Source organism: Gymnoscopelus microlampas (genome assembly GCF_963454915.1).
Source record: "Gymnoscopelus microlampas genome assembly, chromosome: 6".
Taxonomy (NCBI): Eukaryota; Metazoa; Chordata; class Actinopteri; order Myctophiformes; family Myctophidae; genus Gymnoscopelus; species Gymnoscopelus microlampas.
In genome coordinates, this window is record NC_139943.1 from 21770185 (window position 1) to 21792684 (window position 22500).

At 42.8% G+C, this 22500-nt stretch overlaps 1 protein-coding gene across 1 annotated transcript in view; it reads right to left on the bottom strand.

Moving 5' to 3' along the window:
• The window catches only part of cftr (CF transmembrane conductance regulator), a 50087-nt gene that overhangs the window by 7339 nt on the left and 20248 nt on the right, over positions 1–22500 (bottom strand). Inside the window, exons 10-22 of the mRNA XM_084059000.1 lie at positions 21082–21258; positions 20390–20581; positions 16866–16960; positions 15553–15639; positions 14225–15014; positions 13821–13949; positions 12146–12183; positions 11400–11686; positions 9059–9138; positions 8215–8365; positions 5269–5496; positions 3807–3907; positions 1426–1671 (exon numbers count right to left, since the gene is read on the bottom strand). Of these exons, the coding sequence (XP_083915126.1) occupies positions 1426–1671; positions 3807–3907; positions 5269–5496; positions 8215–8365; positions 9059–9138; positions 11400–11686; positions 12146–12183; positions 13821–13949; positions 14225–15014; positions 15553–15639; positions 16866–16960; positions 20390–20581; positions 21082–21258 (2601 nt within the window). The remainder of the gene's footprint in view (positions 1–1425; positions 1672–3806; positions 3908–5268; positions 5497–8214; positions 8366–9058; positions 9139–11399; positions 11687–12145; positions 12184–13820; positions 13950–14224; positions 15015–15552; positions 15640–16865; positions 16961–20389; positions 20582–21081; positions 21259–22500) is intronic.

Here is a 22500-nt window from a genome sequence, read left to right on the forward strand (position 1 = left end):
TCCACTTGTAGCCTCTCTGTTTACATTATAGCTAGCTAGGCCGCTAATGCCAGCTAGCCTAATGCACAAGGCACAATCATTGTCAAGTACTACAGTATGTACAATTTCAAAACAGATGATAACTTATTCTGTCTACCATGGCTTGACAACTCGTACACCGTGCTTGTGGACGCGCGAGGCCCATCGGCTGCCAACTGTTGGCGCGATGGACTTGTTGATTAACATACTGTTGGCTTCTGAACACCCTACACGTGAGAGAGAAAGTAGCACTGTGAGATATTTTACTTTCTAAGAGGCTACTGCCAGCTCACTGAACTACTGTCTGCGGCACTTTGGCACCGTTCCCAAGAGGAAATGTTCCAAGCAAATGGACTGGTGATGACTATAGCTGGCTTAAAGACATTCTGAGTTTTATGTTACAATGATGCTAATTTGTCAGTGTACGAGAAGGGATTTGCAAGATAAATGCGTTAAAGAAGAGATCCTGCCTTTCAGAGTCTTTGGAGGTGTAGCCTACCATAAGCTGCAACAGGGCCAGACTGTAATTGCTTAAGCCCCGCCCCCTCTATGCTCCTAACTTGGACAAACGTGCGAGGGGCGCGAGGGCCGTTCATCAGCTTTAATTAAAGCTTATGTTTACATGTATACTCCGTTGTACGGTGGTGCCGCCGAAAATAGCCGAGCTCACAACGCATTGGATAAGATGTTAGTCACGCTTAATGTCCTGCCCTAATTAAGTCAATACTCTGATTGAAGTGGTAAACACCTTTATTTGATTTTCAAATTTGTAAGGCCTTGATTTGTACTGTAAATGCCTTGACCAGACTTACTTCTGTTTTCTATATGCATGCCTAATAATAAAACAATAAACGGATAACACAAAAGTAAACATTTCTGAAATCCAACTTTTCACAAAATTAATGTGAAAAGTGCATAGCATAAAAAGTAATGCTATGCATGTAAACACTCCATTCAAATTACTGCCACAACCGGATTATTCCCAGTAATCACATTATTTGGGTGCAGCATTGTAGATGCTCTAATCGGCCCTGAGACTTAAGAAGGGGCACTTAAGTCACAACTTCCTCCATTACAATATAATTAATTAATTTAACCGTTACATTCAGAGACGTTCACCACTTTGAACCTGGCATCACTACTATACTTTGGACATGGCATTAAAGGAGTTACCCTCAATTTCTTTCCCAAAAATAACTAATCTACCAGATCTACAAGCTTGTAAATTGGTTATTTTTCACGATTCATCATACGACAAAGTTGTGTGAGAATGGTTCTCTCTCTCTCACACACACACACACACACACACACACACACACACACACACACACACACACACACACACACACACACACACACACACACACACACACACACATACACCATTTCCATTCCCTGAATACCTACACTGTGTCCTCCCTCCACACTGAAGGAGACGTCACTGAGCACGGCGCGGCCAGCCTCTGTGTATTTGACCGTCATGCCCTGTACCTCCATCTGACCCCTGTTGGGCCAGTAGTCCCGGGCGTGGGGGTTGTCGATGACCAGGTCGTGACCTTTGCCCCCGCCCCCGCCCCCACCCCCTCCACCGCCCACATGTGGCTCCTCTGAAGGCAGGTCGATGAACTTAAAGACCCGATCCACTGACCGCATCTGAGAGAGACCAGAAGACAGGGAGAGAGAGAGAGAAGAGAGAGGAGAGAGGAGAAGAGAGAGAGGACGGAGCAGAGAAAGAAGAGAGATAAGAGAGGAGGAGAGCAGATAAGAGAGAGAGAGAGAGAGAGAGAGAGAGAGAGAGAGAGAGAGAGAAACGAGAGGAGGAGAGATAGCAAAGGAGGAGAGGGAGTAAGGAGAAGGAAGTGCAGGGGAGAGAAAAAGGAGCAAAGAGGAGAAAATGATGGTGAGAGAGGGTGAGAGGTGGAAGGATGAGGAATGGGGCAAGGGGATAAAAAGGAGAGGAAGAGAGGAGCAGAGAAGAGGAAGAGAAAGAGTCAATGAAAAAGTGTGGTGATGACAGCCAAGTAACTGCATGAATAAATGATGACAGCAAGTTCGAACGAACCTCACTTTACAACTAGAAAAAGTGCTCCTCGGAGCACAGGTCTCCGCCAGGTCAGGTGGGCTATTGTGGCCTCCTGGTGGCGCTATAATAGGCCAACGTGAAAAGGGTGCCATTTCTTCTTAGGCCTTGCACGACAATCGGACACTGACTGCATTCATGATTTGAGGCATTTTGTTAAAAACATGTGTTTCGCTAAATTAGACCTGTTGGTGGCAGTATAATAGGCCAATGTTAAAAGGGTGGCATTTGTTCCTCAACATAGTGTGAATGTGCGTGCAAAGTTTGAGCGCAATTGGACGGTGCGTTCATGATTTGCTGAATTTTGTTCAAAACAAGCCAATAATGCAAACTTTAGATGTCAATCTTAGCCAATCAGTATGGAATATGAAAAATCAAACACATCCGTCGTGATCACATGACTATAGAGATCATGTGTACCGATTTGCGTGAAATTTGGATAAAATTGGAAGGAGTAGTATAAAATAATGTGTTTTACATAAGTCGGCCTCCTGGTGGCGCTATAAAAGGCAGATGTGAAAAATGCAGGGCAAAGGTTTTTCCTTGACCTCTAGGGAGTGTGCATACAAAGTTTTGCACAGATCGGTGCAATTATAGGTAAAAACATGAATCGGCCTGTTATAGCGCCACCATGAGGCTGATTTGAAAAAATTCAAATGGTAGTTCTTCCTCGGCCTAATGGGAATGTGCGTGCAAAATTTCACGGAAATTGCATGCTGTGTTCATGATTTGAAGCATTTTGTTCAAAACGGAGCACTCCTGCAAACTTTGGAAGACATTTTTAGCCAATCAGGATGGAATATGAGAAATCTGAAAGACCCGTTTTGTTTAATAGGGATACTGTGTACCGATTTGCGTGATTTTTGGACAAAATCTGTAGGAGTACTGTCAAAAAATGTGTTTTGTCAAAAACTTGGGTCAGAGGTTCTGAAATGGCATCCAGGGAGTGTGTGTGCACAGTTTCGCTGCGACCGGGCCAACGGTGCCGGAGATTAGCTGTTCACAGACAGACGGACGGACACACACACACACACACACGGACACACGGACGGACGGGTGGAAAACATACTCTCTCGCCATGCCTTTCGGCCTGGCGGAGACAATAATAGCCTAAGCTATTGCTGTGCGTGTGCGTGCATGTGTGCGTGTGCGTGTGTGCATGTGTGCGTGTGCCTGTGCGTGTGCGTGTGCGTGTGCGTGTGCGTGTGCGTGTGCGTGTGTGTGTGTTCCTGCAACTTAAGATGATGCGAGCACCACTCAGATGTCTTCTGGTGGTTTCTTAGCGGGTGCATGGTCTAGAAAGGTTCTTTCACAGTCAGAGGGATTAGCAGCACATACATATTGTATGAGTGAGTGACAAATAAAACCTCTTTGAATCTCTCCTGGAAATGTCCTTCAGGGTACTTTGATTAATCACATGAACCGTGGCGCCCCTATTCATGGCATCAAGTCACTGTTGGCAAACATTCCACGAAAATAGGCGAATAATATATTCTGCAAAAACAGCAGATCGACAAGCTTGTGTTGTGACGCCTTGTGAGCTTGTAGGTCTGCTATCTTTGGTATATACTGTACAGTACGTGATTTGGTGTAGAGGGTAAAAAGGAGGGGGCCAAGTATACACCCCTGGTGGACCCCGGTCAATGATGTATATAGGGTTTGAGTGGCTAAAGAGGTTAAATATCCATGGTGTATGTGTGTAACATACCAGTCCATCCACAGTGATACTGGTGATGACAGCCCATTGAAACGTCCCCAGGAGGAGCATGGCTAGAGCCACGATGATGCCAATCTCTCCCGGTTTATCCTCTGTGGTACGCACAAACGCACAAACGCACACGCACACACGCACACACGCACACACACACACACACACACACACAGTCAGACAGACGTACACAGACAGAAAAAAATGAAATGTGCACATGTGCCCACGACGCACAAACAGACACACGGACGCAAACACAGGCATGCACCCACGCAAACTATGAATGAAACTAGCAGAAGAAAGGCCTGTGTGCTGATGTCAGAGTACAGCTGTCTCTAATGGGCTGTGAAATAACCCTTTAATCATCCCTCAACATAAACACACATGCTGTGCGTACGTGAGTGTGTGTGTGTGTGTTTGTGTGTGTGTGTGCGCGCGCGCGCGTGCGTGCGTGTGTGTGTGTTAGCATGCGTGTCTTAATGTGCATATGTGTGTATATGTGCACGTATGCAGTGTGTGGGAATTAGTTTTTATGAATGAAAAGTAGGAGAGGAGTGTGTGTGTGTGTGTGTGTGTGTGTGTGTGTGTGTGTGTGTGTGTGTGTGTGTGTGTGTGTGTGTGTGTGTGTGTGTGTGTGTGTGTGTGTGTGTGTGTGTGCGCACGCGCGCGTGTTTCCTATCCATTCCCACGGCCACCAAAGCAAGCAGAACAAGTATGTCTTATTACATTACAACCCAAATGACATTCCCACTGTTTCAATCAAACCGACCGCATGTTTTTCATTTCCAATGTTATGATCACATTATGTCACACACGATAATACATAAACAGATAGCTTCCTTCTGACCTTCTGACCTCTTGGCAATGACTGCCTCATATCTCATATATCGTAGGTTACAGGGCTCTGGATTCAGCCCAAGGGCAAATGAGGACATACAGCACCAGCTTATTATAGTTAAACTAAATAGTTATACACCTTATATATATATATATATATAGTTATATTTAACATAAACTAAAAAGTCAAATTTGGTGTGAGAAAAACATTTCAGTTAACGTGAGCGTAAGAAGGACCCCGGGCGCCGCAATAGGGCCCTGTGTTCCAATGGATTTAATGTAGTTATTTGGTCATAAGCTCCTGTTACCTTTCATTGGTTAAATATTTATACAACCCATAGACAGACCACTTTCACTTTCAAAATGTTTCAAAAATAGAGAAAACAACCGATCTACAAGCTCACAGCGTGTCGCGATGCAACGTGTTGTGAGCTTGTAGACTGCCTATATTCGCAACTTTTGTGTGACTCCTTTGCATGACAAAGTAGGAAATGAATTAACAAACGAAATATGGAGAAACTTTGAAGCATACCCGTCGTCACCGTAGGTCGTTACCCACCCTTAATTCTCCCTCTCCCCCACCCGCACCCTCCCTCCACACCCGCTGCTGCCTGCCGTCACTCACGATTGGTTCCCACGGCGATGAAGGCGGCGGCAGTGAAGAAGAAGATAAAGATCATGTCACAGCGGAACAGGAACCAGCGCAGCGTGGCCAGGTAGTGGAACCAGGTGGCCGTGTGTGTGTTCAGAGCCTTGTGGAACAGAGTCTCAAAGTAGCTCTGACGACCAAACGCCCGGATGGTCCACAGACCCCTCACAGAGATGATCAGGTGGGAGAAGATGGGGCTCCGTGCTGGGCGAACGAGAGGAGAGAGAATGGAAACAAGTTGTCAGCTTTATTGCGTTTTTGTCCTTTTGACGATGGTGGAGCCCATGTATGTATTGTACATACGTATATCATGCATTGTCAATAAAGATGTCAAAGTCAGAGAGATAGGGCATGTTTTCATGTGATTACACAGGGATTAGGTTTGTGTGTGTGAACTGGGAGGGGGGGGGGGATTTTTGTTTAAAAAAAACAATAAAGTGTGTATATACTAGAGGTTTGGGCCGCTACGCGACCCTCACACCTACGTACCTCGCATTATGTGGGGAACAAAAACAATGCGACGTCAACCGGAACCCACCATCTTTTTTCTAAACTGGATCACACGGCTCTGTTTTTGAATGAATACCAGGCTTTCCTTCGTGGTGGAAAGCCTAGTGACGCAAGGTTCAGACAACACACTCCATATTTGGGCGTAGCTGCATTGGGAACTCCTTATATGGTTATGGCTGAGTCATGGTGACATGAGCGTGACATCAAAGATCCACATTGGACCCACACCGTTGCCATGTGGATTCCAAGATTCACATGAACACAAACACATTTTTCAATAAATGAAGCTTCAATTAGGCTTTCAATTCACAGAATCCTGGACTCAACATACTGTAAGGAAACCATCACAACTGGAAACAACTGTAGCACACAGCTAGTTTTACGCAGTGAAGAAGTTCTCTCATAACATCAAAATATTTTTCCAAAGCAACTACAGTACGTCTATGAACAAGCCTCCCTTGTTTTGAATCAAGTCATGTTTTCACTGCTGCTCATCTTCTGAACCCTCGTCAATCTGCCCAGGAAGTGTTGCAAATGTGAGGAAGGAAACAATAAAGTTGATGGTCTCTGAGCGCTCCGCTAGCTTTGATAGCAAACCGGTTGCAGACTGCATAACTGCTGTCATCGAGAAACTGGTGGAATCACATTTGCACAAAGTGAGATCATCTTCCAATGACGCCAATGAAATATGTCAACAATGTCAATAAGAAGAAAATGTGCCGCTGGCAAACACTCTTTCCCTAGCGTGTTACGTGGTGTGACACACTTTTTGAAACATGTAGGATAGCGATGCCAGGATGAAGCTGAAGGAAATCCCAGATCGGATGTTCTCTCTGACCCGCCTGTGCTCCCTCTCTCTCTGGCTACGGAAAGACCTTGTTGCCATCAATTAAACACACATTCAGTGACGGTCAAAAGCACAGTTGAAACGTGCAAAACGTTGCTGTATTCGTCAGCACTCTGAAGTGACCTCTTTTCTCAAACTGTAGGTTCCATCTGGACTGCTGTGTGGACAAATTAACCACATGAAACATAGTGTCCCTATCCTGGGGGGGAACATTCGGTGAAAATAGCCAATCTACAAGCTCACAACGTCTGACAGGCTTGTAGATTGGCTCTTTTAGAGATTTAGGTGTTTAGGGACCAAATATAGAAACCTTTATTCGAATACATGAAGAACTAGGTTTTCTATGCTTGCTACAAAAACAGGCGTTTTGCACAAACCTTAAACTACTTGCTGTACTCAGATACTATTCATAAAAAATCACAACTACACTCATTACTCATAACTCCAATCAAATGTTTTGGTTCTGAAACCAGTGTTACAGAATGCCTGCACATGCTTGTGGACTTGTCAGATTAAAGCCAAGATCTCATTTATAGAAGAAGGTCACTGTTCAGTACTACCTCTCTCAATATCCGGCTATGTTTCCCCTAAATGCACTGTTTGCAGCACATGGCACTTACTCCAGGAAGTGGCCATCAGCAGGGATATCCCCATGATCTCTGCTCCAAGCCTACACTGTTCTCATGAGCACTTCCTATTCTACTGATCTGAAGATACATTGATGTGCCATGATACTGTAACTCCACCCAAAAATGTTAGCAATTTCAAGGACCACAATGGAAATAAGTCGCACGACTTTCTTGTGTTTCTCCGAAGAATATGATGTTTCTCCGATGAACATGATGTGACATGTGTTTTTCCTGTATAATAAAATCTAATCTAATCTAATAAAATCAAATCAAATCAGACTGATTATGATGCCACCCCTCTAGGCAAACATGGCCTTAGCTGATCTGTAGAATCAAATACCACCAGTGTTTATGTTGTATTCCTACGTGAAAACAAACATCACATCTCTGAATCTGATTTATGCTTAATTCATACATCATTGCGTGCCGGTGTTGCATGTCGATCATAGCAGATCTACAAGCTCACAACGTGTCGCATTACGACGCACTGTGAGCTTGTAGATCTGCTATTTGTGGCCTGCGGCACTGGCACGTACACAACGACTTATAAATCAGGGTTTAGACTGGAGGGGAGTTGTGCTTTTGTTAGCTCTCTCTCTCTTCCTTAACTAGTCCAGTCCCACAGAGGCGACTCCTCCATCCTCTTCCGCCCTCTTCATCCTCTCCTCTGTGTGTTTTTGCCCATCAGCTTGACCTCTGACTCCTGGCGCAGCGCCACATGCCAAGCTGACAGACTGGAGGGCTGTGGAGATGCCCAACAGTCTGCCCCTCTTACTTCCTGAGTTCAGACTTTATTGCTTCTATCTACTATTTTCTCGTGTTTACTTTTCCAGCATGAACAGAACGCAAGATTGTGCTTGTCATCATAATTCTGGTTTGTTTCTTTTTTGTCTCCAGCACACATTGTATCCCTAAATGGCCCACAGGCTTATTTACCTTCAGCTTCCAGCAGTTTGAGTTGTTGACCAGTTCGCAGAAAGTACTTTCTGAGGAAGACGAAGATGGCAGCCAAAGGGATGGCTGCAATGAAGATGTACGGCCGCATAATGGACACAGTGAAGATGGCTCCCAAAACGATCAGCGACAACTGGAGATGTGGCCAACAGCACAAGACAAAGAAGCAGAGGGGCAACAGTGAGTGTCAGAGCAAACAGCACTAAGCGTTTAATTGAATTTGTCTAGAGTGGCAGATGGGTAAGGTTCACTGAAGGCAAAGAGAAACAACAAGTTGTTTACCTCCTTGTGACTTCCAGTGTCTACACACTGGAAGTGTTTCTTGTATTTTCCTGTATGACCAGAAATGGTCCAGTGATAATGATGTTTAAGACATTTAAAAAAGGTCTATGTGCTTTGTACTCTTTAGTGTTACAGATATGGACACTAGTTCAAGTCCTCTCCTTAACTTAAACGTCATGTGGTCTTAGGACCTAGCCCGGCTGCCGGCCAGGACTACTGTAGCTAGTGCTACCATGTCAACCAAGACATGAAAACAAGTAGATGTAAAACTGTAGAAATTGCAACAGCCCTGAAGATTAATGTGGAAAGGCAAGTTAAAATAGCTAATCCACAAATATCAGCACATATTTTGACATTGAGGAAGACTAGCAATCTATTAAGCATATTGTGACTGGATCGTAGTCTGTATGATCCGTAATATTGATTACTAGAATAGTGATTGCATTGAATATGTATGTTATGTTTGTTCCACAAGCTAGTTTCACTCATCTACAAGGTATTCATGGAATAAAGGTGCTCTTTATAGGTACAAAATGTATCCCACCTGTATGAAGTCAAAAAGCACCAAAGGCAGCATGTCATCGATGGTGGCCATGTCCTTGGTGAATCTATTCATGATCCGTCCTGTAGGAGGAGCGTAAAGTGTAGTTATGCTTCATTTATACTTCATTGTAAGTATAATAGTATAATAGCAGATCTAGAAGCTCATAACATGTTGTGGCTTCTAGATCGGCTATTTAAGCATCAGTTGCACGCAAATGAGTATAAATCAGGCGTGACTGAATTATTATGGCAGTTGGTAGGACTGACTGAACCTTCTAAAGAATACAAAATCACTGGATGAAAGCGGTCTTGCAATTCAATCAGTAACACAAACTTTAGAGCATTGAATAGACCCTTTTATATGGCAGCCATATTGACATGAAACTGAACAAACACTGGTGTTACCAATTATCCTAATTAAGGTTCTGTTCCATTTAGTGTAGCAGAGCCTTTCCAGTAAGCCAGAATTTACGATAGCAGCACCTGACTCTGTTTGACCTTAATTGAACACAACCATAACTAGAAAAAGTGCTCCTCGGAGCACAAGTCTCCGCCAGCAGACTTGTGTTGGGAATGTTGGGAATGTTCTAATTCTTATGTTCTAATTCTTACAAAAAATAGAACATGTTACTGTGTCATAGTAACATGACACAAGTGTCCTATCCGTCTGTATAACTGTCCTATCCGTACTGTCTGTATAAGTGTCCTATCCGTCCTGTCTGTATAAGTGTCCTGTCCGTCCTGTCTGTATAAGTGTCCTATCCGTCCTGTCTGTATAAGTGTCCTATCCGTCCTGTCTGTATAAGTGTCCTATCCGTCCTGTCTATGTAAGTGTCCTATCCGTCCTGTCTGTGTAAGTGTCCTATCTGTCCTGTCTGTGTAAGTGTCCTATCCAATTGTTACAGTATCCGTCATTTCTCTAGCCTGGTAAACCCTCCCTCCGGAAATCTCATTTCTATTTGATTTCAGGAGAGAGTCTGGCATGATCGCCCATGCTGCAATATTGGCTGCGGGCTGGAGTTGGGCGGGAGTAATACCGTTGACTGACAACCCCTTCAGCCAATGATCGTTTTTCCCCTTCAGCCAATTGCAGTGGATTTTTACCACCTCCGTCACTAATATGACGCAGCGGGACTTTTGAGATCGCCATGCCCAAAATAGGTTGCCTTATTGGGATACATGCGTGCCACAGCCCGCCCCTCCCGGTTCTCTGAATTTATATTTTTAAATAGGCTCTGTCATGATTAATTGACCACATATATGAAGTTAAACAACTAAATTCTATCCAAACGATATCTTAATAGTAAATTCCGTGCCTCAAAAAACAAGTTTGAGACCGTTTTAAGAACGAAACTAAGAAGTGACGGCACTCGGACAACAACAATGGCTGCCGTTCGTCTTTTGTCGGCGGCACTCAGGCTGCACTCGGCTTCGTTCGGGCTCACTCGAACTCGCCACCTGATTGGCCAACATAAGCTGTCAATCACAGAACGATGAGCGACGACGCTGATAGGCGCGGTTAGTTGGTGATTTCGCTGGAAACTCCCACAATGGGCGATCATGCCAGACTCTCTCCTGAAATCAAATAGAAATGAGATTTCCGGAGGGAGGGTTTACCAGGCTACCATTTCTCAGCCATTTCGTGATTATTCCTGTCTTACCTCACTTTGAAAGAGGCACAGACTCTTTCAAAGTGACACATGTATTTATAGGCCGCTATACGTCACTAGCCAATCAGATCACACTATTTCACCGTATTGTCACGTGTCACGTGAGGCTTGACCAATGTTAGCTTGTTTCACGGAAAGTGAAAACAATGTCTCCTGGCGGAGACAACTAGAAAGGGGGCGTCCCCGCCTTCCACAGAGTCTTGGCTTCCGTGTGCATCTCAGACTTCATGTGGCCAGTCTATGTCATCAGCCATCTATGACATATGACTCCATTTTTGGGCGATCAGAACCTCATTTGCATCCATTATCAAATTAAAGTGAAATATTACCCAACAATATAAAATATAATAATATAAATACAAGGGAGTACTTCCTTGTACATCATTTGGCGCTAATCGGTCCAGTGGTTTACGACATTATCCACAGTGACACAGATACAAACACACAGACAGAACCTCTTCTAGATGACTATGCCTCCTTCAGAGCCACATCGTAAAAAACACACACACACACACACACACACGCACACGCACGCATGCGCACGCGCACGCACACGCACACGCACACGCACACGCACACGCACACACACACACACACACACACACACACACACACACACACACACACACACACACACACACACACACACACAGAGAGTCACCCGTCACCCACCAGTCTTCATGGTGTTCAGTACAGCCATGGGGGCTCGCAGCACGGCACTCAGCATCTGTTCATGAAGCCTCTTGGAGACCGTCAGCAGAGTGTGCACCAGAGGAAGCCCCCTGACTACACCCAGGCCCAGCACACTCTCTGAGGTGGCCACGTAGATGTAGATGATGTAGTAGGCACTGGTTGGTGTGACGATGACGGCCAGGTGGACAGCAGGGGACGAGGCGTTCGGATGCTGCTCGTCGTTGTAGTTAGGAGCTGAAGGGTTGGCCTCCTCCCTCCAGATCTTACTAGGGGAAGAGATGGAAGGGTTCACATATATTTTCATATATGATTTTCCGACCTTCCTGGAAGCTATGGATTTCCATCCAATTCAGTAGTGTATTAAAATCAACAAGATATTTCAAACTTGCTTGAGATCGGTAATTCCAACACTGAACTTTATGCCTGCTTCACTTTTCAAAGCTTTGTAATCTTTGCACAGTTGAAAGCACGGAGCCTTTTGAAACTTCTGGGCAAAAATTGTCCTAGCGAAAAAGATTGTTTTAAGAACAAAATTACAAAAATGATAGAAATTTCACCTGGAGCAGATCCTTTTAAGGTGGGTTAAAAAAAAAGTAAAACATAAAAATAAAGAACTTTGCTTTGGCAGCAATGTAAATTCAATGGGCTAAACATGCAAAAACACTGATATTTTTTAAATCCCCCCTTACTGTATAGGTAGATAGTAGGTACATTTTAACACTTACTCTGTGATGAGGAAAATGCCAATGACTGAACCAGCAACCTGAATGTGAAATGGAAAAAGGAGAAACATTTAACCTTCATTCAAGTGGACAGTACACTTGGAGTCACGTGATGCAGCAGAGCTAGGCAGACTTGACAGTTAAATACAAACAAACTTTTTCTATCCAAAGACATTGTTAAACTAACAAGATCCATTTCAGCCAGAATAAGACAAAATAACGACGATATGGAGGACCAAACTTCGACACCATTAGCATTAGCAAACAGCTTGTTGCTAATGTTGTTGAGACTTCACGTGTACCAGCTGATGAGACTGGAGCTGATTCAGTCATACTTCAGGAGATTAGACGGGGTAACAAAGCCCTATCTAACAAATTGAACTCTAAAACTGACAAAATTAATCGTTCCATTTCTGGACTGAAGGGTTTAATTGATGGTGTGAGCGCACGCATTACAGAGGCTGAAGAACGCATCAGCACAGCCGAGGACCAGCTTGGAGTGGTGGACGCGGATGTTCTCAAGCTGCGTGGAGAAAATTACTTTTTACTTGATAAAATTGATGAGCTCGAGAATTACAGCCGACGTCAAATAATTACCGGTCTGAAAGAGGGCAGTGAAGGAACGACCCTGGGCGTTTCTTTACAGAATTGATTCCATCCATTTTTGGTAAGGAACACTACAGAACCATTGATATTTGAACGCATACAACGGATGGGAGAACCGCGACCGACGGACTAGATCAAACCAGCGCCCGAGAGTGGTGCTCATTCGCCTGCTCAAGTGCCAAGACAGAGACAAGATTCTACGCCTCGCCACGAAGCTGTCGATGGAGAAAGGTCCCATTTCTTTCAAAGGGGCGCCCCTGTCGTTTTTTCCAGATGTGACTGCCAGGCTCCAGAAACGGTTTGGCCAAGTGAAACAGGAGTTCAAAAAGAGAAACCTCCGTTATTCTTTCCTACATCCTACTACGCTCCGGGTTGATATGCGTGATGGAAAGAAGAGGTTCTTTAAAACGCCGAAGGAGGTCGCTGCTTTTCTCGAGGGTCCCCCAGGAAATTGTCCCCCAGGGAGGGGCTCCCCAGGAAGGGGTCCCCCAGTGGGGGTCTCCCAGAGGAGGGACTCTCGGGAAGATATTGGAAGATGTAGTCTTACAACGGGACGTCAAAGAAGGCTCAATAATATTTGATGGTCACAACTAAAATCTGAGAATGCACAACTATTTACTGTTAAGTGTTTTATTTTACTTTTTATATGTATCTCAGTTTTGGTTTGGAATTATTATATATGTACGTATTGTTTTCTTTTTTGTTTCAATCATCACTATTTTTGTATATTAGTGTTATTTTGGGTTAATTCTGTTGTGTCCCAAATAGACACTCATTGATGGTTGCTTTTTTGAGAGTAACTATAGCTATGCTATAGTGTTATTTTATTTTTAGAGGGTGTATTTTCGGTTAAATTTTATTATGACCGTATTCTTAGTTATTATTATGTTTTGATTATGTTTTATCTGTTCTGTCCTTTGCATGTGGGTTTGTATGTGGGGAGGGGGGATGGATGTGGGGGGTTGTATGTGTACTTTTGTGAAAAATTGAAAATGAAAAATAAAATATTAAAAAAAAAAAAGAAAAGTGGACAGTACACTTATCGAATACACTTAAATGCTTATGAATTTACCTCAATGGCGAAGATGAACAGAATAAATATCAGGACATAAACAAGGGTCCTGTTGGTGGTGATGTAGCGCAGGTAAGTGTTCCATGAGGTAGTTTCAAAGATGTTCTCCCGGTCATCTGCAAATGCTTCCTGTAGAGAAGCAGACAGATGAGTGAGTGAGTGTGTGTAACTTAACTTAACATCGAAGAGATGACAAAAATGTGTTCAATTCAATAAATCACTAAATACACAAAGTTAAAAAGCATAACCAGATTGGGCATTTCCTCCTACCCAACACAGATTATACAAACTGTAAGATGTTTCTTCCATTAAAGTAGGAAGTCATGCCTCTGAATTCTGATCCAGAGGCATGGATGCAGGTTGGAAAAACCTGCTTCCTATCTCATTGCAATTTCCTACTGTACCTCCATGTCCTCCTCGTCAATGTCCTCACTGATGTCATAGACGCTGTCTTTAGACAGGCGGCGGGAGTAAATGTCCAGTTCAGAGGCCAGCTCACACTGCGGCGTGATGGACAGCTTCTTCCTGAAGGACGATTGCACGAGTTCCCTGCGGCCCTGTCCTTGGGAGGTAGTCATGAACGCCAGGACGGACTGCCGCCGCTGCCCCGTCAGCTGCTGCAGGCCGTGGTGGTACAGGTTGCTCCTGGGGAGAACCTCCTCTACCTGGTCATCTTCAGGAACCACAGAGAACTTCCTTTCAGAGAGTTCCTTAACGCCGTCCTCTATTGTGGTGGATTGTGGGCCGTTGCCAGACTGCTGGGAGTTCCCCATGAAGGAGAACTTGCGCGCGGCTGCAAGTGGGTTGAGGATGAGGGACGGCTTGCGCTTTTCTGGGTAACCGTCGCTTCCGGGGAGCCCCTGGGGTCCGGAGATGATTATCGGGGGTGGAGGCTGACGGAACGACTGCCGCATGGATTCTGGACCTCGGAAGCCGGCAGATTCATCGACCGAGACCCTGCGGAGGGTTTCGGTAAGGATGGTGCTGCGTCCATCTGCGTTGAAGTTGTCGTATGCCTCGATGCCTAGGAGCAAGGTGGTGAAGTCAGGACGCTGGGACTGAAGCTCTGAGAAGGTGCCGTAGAAGTAACAGACGCCGTTGTGAAGCAGCAGGATTTTGTCAGCCCGTTTGAGGTGGTCCAACTTGCTGGTGACCACGACGCGCGTCTTGGATGCCATCAGTTTACATAAGCACCTGCACGAACACATTGGCAGCATGAACAGATATCAGATATTTTTTTCTTTTTCGGAATGGCAAAATTCTTCATGATTGAAATAATATCAAGATAAAGGGCTTTCTTGCCAACTATCACATTAGATTACAGTAATATAGTATACCTTAAAATCTATAGTGTTTCTATCTTAATTTGTATTGGAAGATATTGCATTATTGTCTCTGCAAGAATTGCTGAAATTCTGTCACAAATGCATTCCTTTTTATTTAGAGTCCTATACAAAGTTATCACCATTCTGATTCATGAATCGATTATTCATATATGATTCATTTGTATTGCATTAATTTAAAAACAAAAAAAATATATATATATATAGTTTGACTTTTTTGCAGCATTGTGTATGGTAGAAATACATAACTTAGTTATTGTCTAACAATAAGGTGTATTTAAGTAGCCATGACAAACCACACACAAACCAGAAGCAACACCAATAACCTTGACCTTGCCTACAGCCCACTCCCTCAAAACATGAAAGACTCTCTGTTGGGATATACACACTTCTCAAAGATCTCTTTCTCTGTCACAATATCCAGGTGGGTGAAAGGAGAGTCCAGGAGATAGAGGTCTGCATCCTTGTACACAGCCCTGTGTGAGAGAGAACACACACACACACACACACACACACACACACACACACACACACACACACACACACACACACACACACACACACACACACACACACACACACACACACACACACACACACACACACACACACACACACACACACACACACACACGTGGAGGGAGATCAAAGGAATGTGACACCTGGCTTGAGAGTGTAGGTGAGAGGAATAAAAGCCATATATCAAATAGGAGGTAAAAGAGGAAGGCAAGCCATGGTAGAAATTCTGAATGACGACAGCAGTGCTTAGCAGGCAAACTCAAAGAGGGGCTCCAAATTGATGCCAGCACACTAAACCAATAAATAATGTATGGGAATATGAGAGAGTCTAAGTGTTATAATACACACAGAGATTTAATGGAGCAATAAAGTTATATTGCGGCTGTAACAAAGCACCTTCAGTGGTACAAATAATTAGACCATAAAACAGAACAGATGTCACAGTACAACTACAGTAAGTCAGATAAGAGACATTGCTGGTGAGTGGTCTTATTTATAAATTTATGGTTATATAGATATGGAATTCTGTATGCTGTAGTAGCAGTTGTTTCTCAATGGGATACATTGTTTGCATTGCAATACAGGAACTGACGTGATATTCTTATTTTTAAAGCAGTTATTACAATGTTAGAACATCTATCAGTTCAGAAAGATGCAGCTGAATGAAACAAAGTCAAAGTTGGTTCTACATATTATGATTAGACAGGCTATTTAAGAGATAGGGTATTTTTTTATAAGAAAGAATTGAATCTATTACTTGCTTTATTTGGAATTTTGCAAATACACCCGGTGGATGACTAAAAGAATTATGTCAGGTAAGATAACTGAGGTCACACACTCACTGTGCAGTGTGTAATGCAATATTCTCAAAATAAATGGCTGAAAAATTATTAGCTCTAAACAATGATCAATGTTTCTCCCCAGTGACACACATACAACCTCAACTGTCTATACTTGGATCATCACACTACCACACTTAATGGGGGACTGGATATAGTCAATATTTCTGTGGCTTTCTGAAAAGTCCAAGTGGGACAAATGACTCAGAGCCGATAATGCCTCTAAAAGTACATTTCCAGTTCTGGGAGATGGGGTAGATTCAGCGTTGCCCTTCTGACAGGTGCAGGAGTGAGCAAACCATGCTGAAAGATAACCAGGTGTGATATGATATGATATGACATACCTGGCCAGGCCAATGCGTGCCCTTTGACCTCCGCTGAGGGTCACCCCGCCTTCCACAAGGGATGTTTTGTCCTTCTCCGGCAGAAGGTCCAAATCCTAGGAGGAAAACATCCACTTGCTGGGTTACATACATCCATACAGTAACCATGTATAGTAGCAGAGTGGATAGTTGCTGCCTGATACTGAATGGCATTCTTTTCCAGGAAAGGGTAACGTTTGTCTGATGACAGTACTCAGTTATGATTAATTCAGCAACGATGTCATACACATAATGAATCTCCCTGAATGAAAATCCTCAGTGTTCATTTAATGTGTAAAAGCCTAATGGTTACCACACACAATAATCCAAGATTCTGCTCTATCAGTGTACTAACCCAATTTGTAAGTATGTAACACATTACTGGGTCACAAGGAGCAGTGTGGCACTGTCACATGTTCTGGTCACAATGTTTTGAAACAAAATGTAAAACCAGATAAAAGTTTTAGATTGTTGTACAACATGTGAGCAAAATTCACAGCCACGCTTAGATCTTTGCAACAGGACACAACAAGCCTGTGTCACTGAAAGAGCAGAATAAAATATAAAAAAAACAGCTTGACTTACATCTGCTTGCAAAGTGCACTGGGTGCTTGCAAAGTGCACTGGGTGCTTGCAAAGTGCACTGGGTGCTTGCAAAGTGCCAAGTCATTTAGTTCAAATGAAAAAAGGAATGGAAAGCCTGCCAAAAGCACAACACACCCACAGCACGCAGAGAAAATGGACCAGAGAGAGAAGTGGGGGAGTGAGAAAGGGTGACAGAACATGGAACATGGACAATCTGACAGATGAACATTTAGTAGTGTACAATTCACACTGAAAATGGACACCCCACATGGATGAAGTGACAGAGTACAGGTCTATCATCCTTAAAGCATCCTACCTTTTTTCAGGGCCACTTCCGTCATCCTTAAAGGAGGGCGTAGGGAATTAAGTTAACAGTTTGTTTAACAGCTTGTAAAAGACGACAGAATGGAATACAAGGCATGTTGTGTCTCCCCCTGAACAAAGCATCTGCTGAGCTGGAGGCTAAAAGCTACATGCTAACGTTAGGTGAGCGAGGGACTCACAGCAAACCGCTAATGCATGGTTTTAACAGGGAGAAGACCACCCATGGGAGTCTGTCTGGAGCTCAGGGGGGGCTACTATAGAGGAGGACTACTTAGACAACCCTAGTAAATGTCATCGTTGTGTCTGGACAACTAAGCAACAGTTGTCACTCTGTTAGATGGATAGCGTAATAATAGAATGTTCACACACAGGTTGAAGCCACTTTGGCAGGCATATTGGCATGCCCTACACACGCTGAAACTAGAGGTGCAGCATATGGCTATTGGCTAAGAGACCATATTTAATTAAAATCAAAATTAAAATGTACATGTTGACAGCAGCATTAGAAGAAAGTGTTATTTATATACAACTGTATTATGACAATATTTAGGATTGTTATCTGTTAATAGCGGCAGGTATTGCCGTTTAACAGATAAATTATCACAGTCAAAAAAGAAAATCCACACATTTTTATAACAGGGCTAAAGATAAAGTGTACAGAGCTTGTTTAATGTTAAAGAGTTTATCATATATCAGTGGTTAATTAGACCACAGCTTTTGGGGGATTTTCCTGGATGCTGTTGCCTTTTTTCCCTCCTTGTCAGAGTTTTATTGTCACATCACAGGTTTACAGGTGTGACGAAGTGGTGTAAAGAAGTGTGTGAAATGTATTTAGCATTAGCAAAGATGATACTCTTTGTCAATGTTCTGTATGCATACAGTATACATCAACACACGCCGCATTTACTTACAGTACAACAAACATTTGCATACAGTAAAGACAAAATTATATTGGCGATTTCTATCAGTTGTTATGGTAACTGACAACGCCTCATGCCTGCATTCAGTGCCTCAGTCAGATGACAGTAAGGAGCAGGTTTCTTACACGGAGCTGTCAATATTGCATGCCGACATTGTTTGCTATGACAACATGCTGTGTTTTTGTCAAAACTGTGGAGGCACTCTGAGTAAGAGGGCAAGAGAGAGAGAGAGACTGTATGCATGATAATTGTAGCCTACAATCATCTGGCAAAATACTAAATACCACAATGTAGATTTTCATAAATACCATACAGTACATATGCAATTGTTAATATATTTCAACATTCACGCAATTTGGAGTATATGTTCGCATTTGTGGGTACATGTATGGTAGCATTAAATACATTAGCTTCAACGCACATACCGTTTTAACGTAATCATTAACATGATCATGTTAACATGATATTTAGGGATCTAAGCAGTGAAGCTGCAGGAACTCTATTGTTTTTCTTCTCATTATTTTTCCTCAGCTGCATGAATACTCTTAGCAGTGTTCGTGCAGCCAACTGTAAGACCTAGAAATACCTAAATTGGCAGGAGGGTTTTCACTACTTTTGTGCATCACTGTCATATGACTAAGTGTAAAATAGGGCATTCATTCATGACAAACATAAAACGATCAAACATAGTGATAGTGATACAAGGTTTATGCCTAGGAGTAGATGTAATATATTGTTGCTGTCTGGCGGAAACCTTGTACAAAACCGTTACATTTCAGGAAATAGAAAAAATAATCTGAGTTCCAATGGATCCAATGTAGTTATTATATAGTCACAAGCGCTTGGTTTTCATTGGTTAAATATTTATAAAGCCTACAGATAGGCTATTTTCATTACTTTTGCGCAACACTCTTAGTAGTAGGGCATTCATTTACAAAAAACTAAAAAATCCACTACAGAGATATAAGGTTTCTGCCCGACAGCGATGAACACTGGCCTCAGTCCACTGGCCCAGCCTTGGCCTAAGCCTACAAATCTGGTGATTTGCTTACAGAGAAATGACCCTTGTCTCTATTCTATGGCTGTCACTTTCTAACCAGCAAGCTGATATTCTGAGCTGGTGACATAATGTGGCGTCTCCATGACAACGCGGGGAGAGCCAGCATTCTAGTATTCCAGTAACAACCCCCCCACCCGGCTGAAAGCGTAGCCTGAATTACTCCAGAGACAGAGAGGCATCACTCAACGATGCCTCAGGATGTGAGAAATGGTGTGTGTGTGTGTGGTGTGTGTGTGTGTGTGTGTGTGTGTGTGTGTGTGTGTGTGTGTGTGTGTGTGTGTGTGTGTGTGTGTGTGTGTGTGTGTGTGTGTGTGTGTGTGTGTGTGTGTGTGTGTGTGTGTGTGTGTGTGTGTGTGTGTGTGTGTGTGTGTTTGGACAGTGTGAGGGAGGGAGGAGGGAACTCCTACTGTAATTTTGTATTCCACCAGGAATTAAACTGCATTCACCAGGTGTCTCAGGTGTAAATCCTACAATGAAAACTACAAGGAAAACCAGCATTATTCCTGAGGACCAGAGGTAAAAAAAAAAAGAAAGAAATACGACTTCTCTGGAGTGCCCGTGCAACACATGAATGAACTTGAGTCAGCATTAAACCAGGCTGAAATACTCTCTCATACCTCTTCCAGCTGACAGGCCTTGATAACAGAGGCGTAGCGGTACTCGTCGTAGGTCAGGCCAAACAGGATGTTGTCGCGGATGGTCCCTGGCATGATCCAGGAAGTCTGTGGTGAGTAGGAGATACGTCCACTGTGTCTGATTTTGCCCTCCGAGGGCATCAGCTCACCCAGAATCATCATCAGCAGGGAACTCTAGGAACAAGGAAACAGTAAAATTGGCATGATGTCACAACACCTTTCAATGCTACTACTACATGTATCTCCAGTTTGTTCACCCAGCTGTGGTGAAGAATCTTGACAAGGAACTTGCAATACCTGAGAAGTGTGAAATTATAACTACCCAAACTTTAACTCTGAAAGACCAATAGCTAGTCCTCCAACAGTTCTCCAGGATGACATCCAAAATGTATCCTAATATTTACTTCACTGCATCATCCACTAGCACCAGAACTCGCACCAAAAACAAACAACAACAAAGGATGTGGAACCAAAAAAGGATTAAGCCTAATGTATACCCCGCCGCCCACGCTAGAGCCTGAGCTTTCTTCCAGTTAAGAGGGACAACAACAGGTCTCTGCTCTGTAATGTGTAATGTCTTGAGACAGCTTGTGATTTGGCACTCTAATAAAATTGAATTGAAATTTAAATAATGGCCAGTTTGCGCTCATGCCACTCCCAGTTTGCAGACGTACCTTCCCTGAGCCGGTAGATCCAGTCACAGCTAACATTTTGCCCTTCTCCAGGTACAGGCTGATGTTATTGAGGACAGGCGTGACATAGAGGTTGGTGAAGAACAAACCAGCATCTCCGTTAGGGTGGCCGTTAGCCTTGTTCTCCTGCTTGATCTTCTCAAAAAGCTCTCCTATGCCCTGGAATGGAGACATTGAACAAAGTCTGTAATGTACGTAATATATTAAGAAATAAGACTTGACTATAATTTACTATAGGCCTACTATGTTATACAAGACTATACTAGCACCAGACTATATCAGACTAGGGCTGAACGATTTTGGGAAAAAATCTAATTGCGATTTTTCTGACCGATATTGCGATTGCGATTTGATTGCGATTTTTTTTAATAAAAAAACAAAACAAAAAAAACAAACATTTTTTTTAATTCAAGCTTCAGTTTAGTATTCACTGTGTACGTTTAAAAAGTAATTGGAAGTAATGGAACATTACCAAATGGCATACCATTTATTTACTGTTCTAGATTCTAATAAATAAGGATGAGAACTAAAAGATATGAATTGCTTCATTGCTTCCAACATGTATCTTCCAAGTACTTTTTTTCCCCATGTATGTATTCAAACATTTAGCTGGAATAGAAATAGCTTATTTTTGTAAACAACCCAACATTGAACTTGTTAAGTCATTAACTTAGGCTCAAGAAGAGAAGCTTTTTCTGAAATGAAGTTCAATAAATAAAAATAAAATTAAACAAATAATTACCATTTTGTGTAAACAATTCACAGCAGTGAAATAAGTAGGTCTTTCACTTATGGCTCCAGAAGCATATTAACTGAAATCCAGTATTTAGCTTATGTAGATTAACATTCAACTAAAATGTAACACTTTTTTGTCTCACAAGCCAAAGTCCTCTCCTACTGTACATTGTATTACTACTACTCCTTGGAAGTGAAAAACTCAGAATACATAACGCAGTGGTGGAAAGTAACTAAGTACATTTACTTAAGTACTGTACTTAAGTACAATTTTGAGGTATTTATACTTCACTTGAGTATTTCTAATTTCCGATACTTTAACTCCTACTCCACTACATCTCAGAGGCAAATATTGTACTTTTACTCCACTACAATTATTTGAGAACTTTAGTGACTAGTTACTTTGCAGATATAAATTATAATATTATAAAACCTACATTAACCACTTTAGCCCTATTTTATACATAGGTAATTTGAAAATAGCCGATCTACAAGCTCACAACTCGCCGCGATGCGACGCGTTGTGAGCTTGTAGATCTGCTATTTTCAAACATAAGTACTTTTGGTACTTTAAGTACATTTTGATACCAATACTTTTGTAGGCCTACTTTTATTCAAGTCAATTTTGAATTTGGGATTTTTAGTTTTAACAGGGTACTTCTACAT